Source organism: Trachymyrmex septentrionalis, unplaced genomic scaffold (genome assembly GCF_001594115.1).
Source record: "Trachymyrmex septentrionalis isolate Tsep2-gDNA-1 unplaced genomic scaffold, Tsep1.0 scaffold6, whole genome shotgun sequence".
NCBI lineage: Eukaryota > Metazoa > Arthropoda > Insecta > Hymenoptera > Formicidae > Trachymyrmex > Trachymyrmex septentrionalis.
Genome location: NW_017305778.1, coordinates 713,204 through 723,564, shown reverse-complemented (window position 1 = coordinate 723,564; position 10,361 = coordinate 713,204). Strand labels below are relative to the sequence as shown.

The window sequence follows — 10,361 nt, the reverse complement described above, 5'->3', positions numbered from 1 at the left end:
CACTTACGGAGGAAAAATGGTAAGGAAATTTGAGAGATGAGAGAGAGAGATATATGTATGTATATAGATTCTTATTCGTTGGGATTTTACGATGCTCGTAAACGTAATGAAAAGTGACGGGTAGGCATATTTCTGCCGGTGATCCCGCGGGTATCGTGCATCGCGGATCGATCGCCTAATTCTGTTGAATGCTTGAATTCGATCTGGCGTGAATCGTGTCGGCTTGTCAGGCTCTGTAGGTTCCTCTGGGATCTTTCTCAGGATAAGGACGCGTACGGAGTTACTACCGCCAAAAATCCTGCTTGATACGAGGGAATTCTTCTCAAAGAGGAAAGAGAAACTGTAATTGGAGTAGTGGGATTTAGAATCGATTACCTCGTTGCGTTTATTATCTTCTAAGATTTTGTGAAAAGGCAGGATCGTTTCATCAATTCTTGAAACTAATTTTCAAATTTTTATCTTAAAGAGCGTGCGATATTAAATAAACTTGTTGTCTTTTTTTTTGTTAATGATAGAAATTTAAGATAGGTTTTGAGAATTTAAATTATTTTATTTCGAGACATACCAAATGGATTCACCAAAGGGAAATTTAAGAGAAGTCTTTATTGCAGAGTTGATGTTAAGATCTGCTTCCGACATCTTATCCTGGATTTTTAGACATATATATCTCAGAATGAGATAATTTAAATTCGAAGTACTGCGGATTCCACGTGAATTTTAATGACGTTCTAAGAGGATCTGATAACTTTCGAGCATGAGTGACGGTGTGCCTTTTACGAGTTTCTTACTGAGTTTCTTCTCTAAATGCGTGAGCTTTAAGTAAGGATAACGGAAGATATTGGGTGTGAGTAGCATGACGATTATTCGCAAAGAGTGTATCAGCTGTGTGAGGGATTCCTTCCAACAATTCAAGAAGTCCGAGAAGAGGCATAATCCGGGACAATCTAATTTCGCAGCAGAGGACGTGGGACTTTTAAATCCATTTAATTTTTGTTACGTTTCTCCTGAATGATTTGTTGTAGTCTTTTGAAAATTGATGTTTGTGATATAAAGCTCGCAGGAATATACGAGAATTGATGACGAAAAGGGATTTTACAGCCTTTTCGGAATCACATTTAAATGGGGCTCCTTCTTTCGTATAAAAACGCTCATTTTATTACGGATCCAAGCGCACAGAATACAAATTGTTCTTCAAAAAGATCTTTCCTTCACCTGATTGAGAAGAAAAATATATATCGATTTTATGATTGTATAAAAAAATATTGATCATGTTTTAATATTAACCCTAACTATATACACTCTTTTTTTTCTTTAATACATACACGTCTGCCTAGCCTCCCCACTTAATCAAATTTTAATGAATAAATTATATATTGTAATAATGCGCTATTTATGCGCTCTCAAAATTCGCAAAATTTCTTTTATGGACTTTAAAAGCGCATAAACAGCATTATTATTCCTGCGCATAATATTTGTTATCTTCGTAACTTCTGTAAAAATGGACATATTTCAATTAATTTTTTTTTCAATTGATGGAGTATTGATTAAGGAATAAGTCCATAATTAAAAATCGATAAAATTAAGGAGGAAATATATAGGTTGAAATATATAGGTTTAAAAGAAAAAGAAAAGTTCAGAAATGCGAAGAAATCTCCATTTAACAAATTGCGCTAGGGTTTCTCGAAAGTGAAACACAACTAAAAAAATTAATTTTTTTTTTAGGAATTTAAAGAGGAAAAACTATTTTTCAATTTGACAGAAAATTATTGATTAACTAAATAATATTGGCAAAAAGAAAACTTTGTATGTTCCTGTCAAGTCATTATCGAATTTCCATTTTTCAAGTCCACGTTTGTAAACATCTGCAAATTTTCCACATGTCTCCATTTGTTTAATATTAAATACAGTTTTTATGTAAATGGAGTTATATGTAGTGCATAATACGATTAAAACAACCATTATTATTAATTGGAAATGATATGCTTTTAAATCAGTGGAGAAATTCAGCCTGTTAAATGAGGCATATGTGGGACAAGGGTTGGGATTGAATCCGGGACTATAAGTCAACTGCATTTCGTATGAAGCCACGTGTCATTCCCACGGATGTAAAGGACGGAACACATGAGCCCCACTATGGGGAGGACTGAAACCTTTGTGGAGAGGGAGTTTGACCTGCAGCTTTAGAAGCAGTATATTAATGCTGCTGTCTTGCAGTAATTCAACAAAATTATAGTATATTTTTTATTATTCGTATGATCTCTATTGTTAATTAATATTATTTAAGAGACAATAAACATAATATGATTTGAAAGCATTTCTTTCATTTTTTACTTTTAAGATTTTGTCATGTGTTTATTATACGAATAATAGAAAATATACTGTAATTTTTCTGAGTCACGATAAGATAGTAGCATTAATATATTGCCTTTCAAGATGGCTGCAAGTCAATAAAAAATATGTTGCAATTTTGCTGTGTTACGATAAGTTAAGCAGCAATAACGTTACCTACCAATGTGATGATTGTGCTTTTACTTTTTTGGGCTAATGCTCCATTCTTTAATCAAATCCGTAATCATTCCAGCTTTAGTTTAGGATTACATTTCAAGCTTGACAAACAATTGGACAGTTTGCTTGAACTATAAATTTACACAAAAATATTATTAAGCAAGCCTGCCTTGACCATATATTATATAATATATAGTCCTATTTGCTTATCCTATAGTAATAATTTATTAATGATTATTATTATTATTATTAGGCGTCAGGAACTCGAAAGCTCATTGCCGCAAATACCAAATCCCGCCACTGTTCCCGTCCCTGAGCCAGATCCCTCCATTTGTGACCCTCGTACCCCATTTCGTTAAGGTCCATTCTAATATTATCCTCCCATCTACATCTCGGTCTTCCCAATGGTCTTTTCCCATCCGGTTTACCAATTAGTACTTTAAATTTATTAATGATACATTGATTAAACGTTAGGGATATATTGGACCAATATTGTACACTGAGAAAAAAGTACTGAATTTTTAAATATCTAAATATTGTACTGATTTAACATTTATTTATAGTAATTAAATATTTACTAAATGAAAAAATGATTAAATCAAATTAATGTTTCTTGTACCAAATGTGTTTACACTTAATCAATATTCAGCTAATACTATTCAACAAATATTTTTATTAAATTTAGTAAATTTTTCTCTCAATATACCAATAAATTGTGCTATTAAAATAGAATAGCGCACAAAAATATTTTGTAAATATAAAAAATTCCTGGTTTTTTCAAATGAGAGGATTTTCCAAGGGAAACTCGTAAAGTAAAATATCATATATTTATCATATATATTTTATTATTAATAAATCATTATGTAATATTCGAAAGATCACTCATGTATAATGGCGCACAACTCTGATCTAAATTGCTTACCATTTGCTAATATTATCGATTGAAATGTTCCTTACAAATTACTTTTGAATGCTACTGTATTTGTATTGACAGGGTAATGTTTATTTAATTTGAAAATCACGTTCGTTTTTAGTTATGTCATTTTTGAAGTAAGGGGTGATATACCTATATATACAAGAAATTTATATTAGCAGTTGTCTCGCAAGAGAATAATTGTGCTATTAGTATATGATAATAATTTTGTTAATGAGATGAACTATGAATTATATGGTTCACAGCAGTAATTTAATAATTTTACGTATTGTTATACGAGCAGATAAAAACATGTTAGATAAAACTATATATCATTTTACGAATCGGCCAGCGTCTAAATCGAACCAAAGAAATTATTTTAAATCATCGGAAACTTCCGCACAACTTTGGCGCGATTGGCTTGAAAAATGGCTGAAACTTGTTCGCGTAGGAGAGTGTAATAATAAAGAAGGACTATTACCATTGTGCTAGTCGCTGAAAAAGCGTCGTATCATTCAAATATGGGCTCGCATTAAATTCTCATCTCGCCGATGCCAGCCGCCCGTATATCTCTCCCGCATCGGAGAGAAAAAAAGATGTGCGACCGACGTCGGATTCAAGCCATTACGTATAAAAAGCGGTACCTGGGTGCTTTTCACCGTGGCCATATGTCACTATATCGACCGCGATTGTAGTTTCGGCTCGTATGTTAATAAAAAGGTACGCAACCAGCAGCCATTGTGTCGACTGTCCAGTTTTACCGTTTTACAATGCGCGATAACTTACGATCGATCCATCGCTCTACTGGAGAACGATGTGAAAAAATCTTGTTTCCATTTTTTCTCTGTCCGGAACGAACGATAAAGTCCGTTCGCATCGATGCTTTTCCTGTCCCATATGAATCGTAAATTCGAATTATTTGCGAACTTATATTAAGCGGTGTACGAGGGCGAAGTAAAATTGCCGTATTGCTACATAGTAGGACGTGTGTAATGTTAGTGACGATCGATACACGTAAAATATGAAAAAAAATCTCCCAATTCCGTATATATATATATATTTTTTTTGTAGAACGGGCGATAAACTCGTATCGATGCTTTTCTTATCTCTTCGAAATCGTAAACTCGAATTATTCGCCAAGTAATACGTACCATGTGCGACTGCGAAATAAAACTGAAAGTAGGAATAGAATAGACAAGAGGAAACTTATCAGAAACGCCGGCTTTGCGTATATATTTCTCTTAAGAAAACATTTACATGGATTCTATGGAAGGAAGAGATAAAAATCGCAATGAAGAATTTTTGCTGGTTGTTTTTTACTGCCGGAAAAATAAAACGTTGTTATAATAAATTCATAAACGCATGTATCTCGTACATGCACTCGTACTTCTATTGTTAATAATTATATTGAACAAAATAATCTAACAAAATAATTTAACAGCGTAATAAAATTATAAACATAATACGAATAGACGTGCGCATTCCTGAAGTTGTCAATATTAGTTGAGAAAGAGTAAGATAACTTAAAGCATATTGCTTTCTTTCTCTGTTTAAAGTATCGAATCAAACAAATATGCTGATAGAGTTCCAGAAAGATGCTGATATTCAATTCTTTCTAACAGAAGCTAAGATCAAGGAATGCGCAGTCTACATCTCTTACATCTATGAATAAAACAACAAGTACTTTGAAAGATCGATTTTGCTGGAATATCTAAAAATTTAAGTTAAATTAAGCTACAAATCAGAAAATAATTTTAATAAATAGTAAAACCCAGGTCAATATATTAAACGAACTAGTCAGGTGTACTAAACGATATTTATTAATCACAAATTATAATTTACCGACAATAAGTTTCAACGGTACGTTTCGACTATACTCAAATTATAGTCAAATTTGAAACTATAAAGACATTAAACAGTTTGCAACTTAAAAAACTCTCTTTAACACTTAAAAATATATGGTAAACCAATAAATTATAACTTTATATACGTGTATACATAAAAATTTTGTTAGAACAAAAGCACACCGCGAAACATAAATAACAAACGCTTTAAATTTACACAATCAATTAACAAAATAATAATGATTAAGTTACAAACTGTTTAACATCTTTATAGTTTCAATTTTGACGGTAATTTAAGTAAGAGTCGAATACCGTTGAAACTTATCGTCGGAAAATTATAATTTGTGATTAATAAATATTATTTAGTACACCTAACTATAGCTTGTTTAATGTATTGATCTGGATTTTGCTATTTATTAATATGTTGAAAGTTATACGAGCGAAAAGAATTGATATTATTTATATTGTAATATTGAAAATAATTTTGTTAGACCATTAGAATAATTATGTTAATAGGAAATTGAAGTATAATGAACAATGTTGCAAAAGGTCTTGACATTTTAACTTTGAATGTCCTACATACAATAATTATTTTGATAATCTAATAAAATTATTTTTAAATTTATATCCGTAAGCTAAATTTTTACTTCAGCAAAATTGTTCTCTCTCTTTCCATATATTATTTATAAAACTCATTGATAGTTTGGTATCGATAAAATAGTAAAAAGTATTTATCGATAAAAATATTATTATTAACTTTTAATTAATAATTGTCAATAACATTTGTTTAATTCGTATATTTTATAAATTGAAATGAAATTTTAACAGTTTTAAAAAATGTTATATAATATTATATTATAAAAAGATTACACTACTTTGACGTTAATTGTAAGGCAAATTAAAGTATCTATTATTTAAAATTTTAATTAAATTATCTGTTGGATCCATTTATTAAAAAAAATTACTCAAACGAAGTAAGATTTTATATTAAAAAACGGATATTTTAAAAGCTGAAAAGGAAAGGTCTAATATTGAATAAGGAAATATAGAGTTTTAGGTGGGTGAGTGCAGGATAATTTAATCAGTTTTAATTTGCTATGTTACAATCTTGGAACTTAGTCTCGCGAGGGTTAATCGACCTGCATACAAAACGCGAGCGATGCTGCGAGCAATTTTCCGTTTTTCTCAGCGCGCAGTTTGTTCTAATTTACAGAAACACCCGCGACAATCAAAGTGCCGAGAGTGCTCCGAGCAAAGGAGAGAAATGTACTTTGTCCGCCGCTTTGTTGACGGTTCAACGGAGATTTGCTTTGGATCCGAGGACGGCGATCAATTTGGCGCGAAATTACGCTTTTCTAAGGAACACATTTTGCACATTGCACGACAATCTTTTACATTTCGCCGAGCCCGTTCAACAAACTGTCCGTCGATTTCTTTTTTCTTTCACCGATTGTTCCGCGAATATTACTACGCTTCGCGTTGTTCTCGTAACATTTCCTTTTCGGTATTAATATTTTTCAGTTGCGAACATAATGAAGCAGGAAATTGCATGCATTGACTATTTCATCGCGGTATATACGTAGCGATAAAGTGAAAAAGTTCAGCTTTAAAATTGTTCTGGAAATTTAGACATAAGAAAAAATTAAACTGCGAATAAAATTCTCTTGTTTGTTTAACATTTCACATTGACTTTAGTGTCAAAGAATTTTCTTTATTTAGAATGCGCTCGTATTGAAACATTTGATCTTGAGGATAAAAAAAATGCGAAGGGATGTGGCAATCGAATTTTCGCTAAGGTAAAATTGACTCTAAAATGATCAAAGGATACTGCACGTTTTGGCTCACTAATCTCGTTATCTCGTGCATACTTTAATGAATGAGTACTATACAGGCCACTCGCAATATTCGTTTAGCATATTATCTCGTAGCTTGCTCGCGCTTGTGGAGAATTTAAATTAAGAATTAAATTTAATCATAATGCGCGAACATAAAGTTATCATGGCATTATGAAAAATTTGTTAGAACTCTGTTATAATCATTAAACGCGCATGTATGCTGCGTTTTAAATAAATTTAAATTTTTCTTGCGTCAATTTCAATCTACTTCATGAACAAATCATCAACAACGAAGTTAGAGTTTGGACAAATTATTAAAAAAATCATTTTCTAATATTGCATAATACATATAAAAAAAATACGTTTATATGAAATAAATATATGACTTTTTTCATATGTATTATTAGATATGCAATATTAGAAAATGATTTTTTATATAAATGTACCTATACAATATCAAAACTACGAACAATTTTATTAGAATAAGGTTTACACGATATTTTTTTGCATTAATGTGCTTCTAGTAAACTAGAAAACTATAGCAGCTAGAAAATATAATTTGTAGAATTATACTTTTTTTAGCTGCTAGTTTTCTAGTTTACTACAAGGCTAATATATGAGAGAAAAAAATGTCATTATTATAATTTAATTATAATTTAGTCATTTTCAATGCCAAATATATTTATTTTTTTTGTAAAACTATAAATATGATAATTACTAACGAGTAATATTAAAACAAGTATAACTATAATATAGTGCTTCTGATCATAATTATTTTATCATGTAATTATAATTATATTATCAAACACTCTTCTCTCAGTGCACGCTAGTTGTTAATAAAACGGTATTGTGTAAATCATTACATAATGTAAAATAAATTTCAGTCGAATAAAAATTTTAGTTTGTAAAAATTAAAGACAAATTCGAAGTTATCAAAATAAAGAAAGACTTTTAAATTGTATCTTTTTTTAAATTCAATAACGATGCGAATTTTGCGAATAAAGATCAGAGAAACTTCCCATAGATTTTTCCGGATCGTCATATCTCATCAAAAAACGGGACTAGACAAAATCCTTTGAGATGATCCTCGCATTTGTCGCGCAAAACGAATACGCTAATCGTGTGTGAGGCGTAGGCTTCAAAGCTTCAATTTTGTTGTCACGGCACTGGTGACAGGAAACGAGATTTTCTCTCGACAACGCTTTCGTTGCTATGTCAGTGTTCCGTGCGCGGACACTATCGCTTTACGCGAAATCAGATTCCTCCGCGAAAGCAGCTTACCGGTGAGATCGGAGTGTATATGCGTGTACCTATCCAATCAATTCCATCGTGTGTACATATAGGGTGTTTCGACTTTATAGGTAGGGACAGATTTGTTGGCGAAACTGAAGTCAATCTTTCCTCGAAAAACGTGAGATGAAGTTTAACTACAATATTAGAGAGCTCTATAATACTTAACATGTAAAGCTTAAGTCTTTCGGTGGAATGTGCTACAAGTATGTACATGCATAATTGAATGAATCCTTTTAATTTAATTTGGAGTTTGACTACCTAGATATAATCAAAGTTAAAAGATACAATTTTTTTATATAGAATACAAATATGGAATTTAGTAAAACAGGACTTTCATAAAACAACTATTTCCAAATGTTCTTTTTAATTCCAGATTTATATCTTTTATATTTGTCTTTTTTTCACTTTAATTATAAAATTACTGTTTTAATTTTTCAACCTTAATAATATCAATTAAAACGTCAACTATTTGATTTTATTTCAAAAAAGGTCAACCTTGCTGAGTTACATTTTCTATATATTGCTGTAAAAACTTTTGTCCTTTCCATTTGATTTCCTATTTAGTTTTTATGGAAAGAACGGTTTTCCTGAAGCATTTGAAAATTTAGCCAGATATAGATTTAGACAAAAGTACTTTATTGGATTATCAAATTAATTACTTAGTAGAAATGTAATATTATCTATCAAGTATGAACAACATTGCAAAAAGTTTTGACATTTTAGTAACCAGTTTAAGCGTTCTATATAATTATTTTCATGGTTTAACAGAATTATTTTTAGACAGTAGAATAGGACTATTTATATAAATAGGTACATAAACTAAATAAGAAAAGTATCAATTATGATCAAAGTTAGACGGAATAATACATCTATATGCATTTTAAATAAATCCATCGGACTTGCAACACGATATAATCTAATTTAAATCTAATTTAATTTAATTTGAGGAAATATTATTATTTCAGATTGTGTTGCAAATGCAGAAATAATCGAATAGTCATATACCATAAATTTATTAAAAATGCATATATAGATGTATTCTTGCAAACGCTTAACTTTGACACTTCTCTTACTTATAATTAATTGATGTATTGATATAAGCTGGTCTATTCTATTCTTAATATTGTCTGAAAATAATTACGTGGTCTAAATTGGTTGCTTTAAAATGTCAAAATTTTGAAATATTGTTTATCGTGCTTGAGATTTCTTATAATTATTTTGATAAGCCAACAAAGTTATTTTTGGATCTGCATCTAGCTAAATTTTTAGATACAATTAAAAACAATTAAAAAATTGTTTGATTTGTGCATGCCATGCATTTATTGATTTTATCTTTAAGCAAGTGTAACGAAGCAAAGCGAAAATAATGGCTCCGTTCACTTTCAGCACTTTCGGCACGCGAAGATAAACTAGTACAGCTTCGTCTATATAAACTCTCGATCTAAAGAACACACGAAACACATTTCCCGTGGCCAGGCGAACATGTATACGCCGTTCAATGCAATACATCGATACGGCAGACGGGGAAGTTGACTAGTACAGGGAATGTGGAAAGGTACTTTACCGGTTCGCCGTTGATGGTCCAACGTAGATTGGCCTTAGGCACGGATGGCCAGGCAGTGCAGTTGGCAGTCACGTTCTCGCCGACGGCATAGTGCAAGGACAGGCCTGTGATTTCCGGTCCTCTCTCCGGAGGTGCTGCGAACGTAAATTTTCCGTGTGTGAGACGTGGCGAAAGTTTTCCCATAAACCAGTTACTTTCCTCCGGTTAGACTTTATAACTTTCGACTATTACCTAGAGTTCTTCGCGTAGAGTTTTGTACGTTCGTCCGTCTGTTCATTTGTTCGTTCTATCCTCGTCGTGGAGATAGGTAGGACTAAAGATCCTCAACTAAGAGATTGGCCACTGTTCGCCATATTCAGGACAGTGCTTGAGATACAGAATGAGACAGATAATTATAAATAAGATAC

The 10,361-nt window shown here is 31.5% G+C and overlaps 1 protein-coding gene across 1 annotated transcript in view; it reads right to left on the bottom strand.

Moving 5' to 3' along the window:
• LOC108752201 overlaps positions 1-10,361 on the bottom strand; it is a 129,462-nt gene that overhangs the window by 51,679 nt on the left and 67,422 nt on the right. The window contains exon 4 of the mRNA XM_018492877.1: positions 9,955-10,088. Coding sequence (XP_018348379.1) covers positions 9,955-10,088 — 134 coding nt within the window. The remainder of the gene's footprint in view (positions 1-9,954; positions 10,089-10,361) is intronic.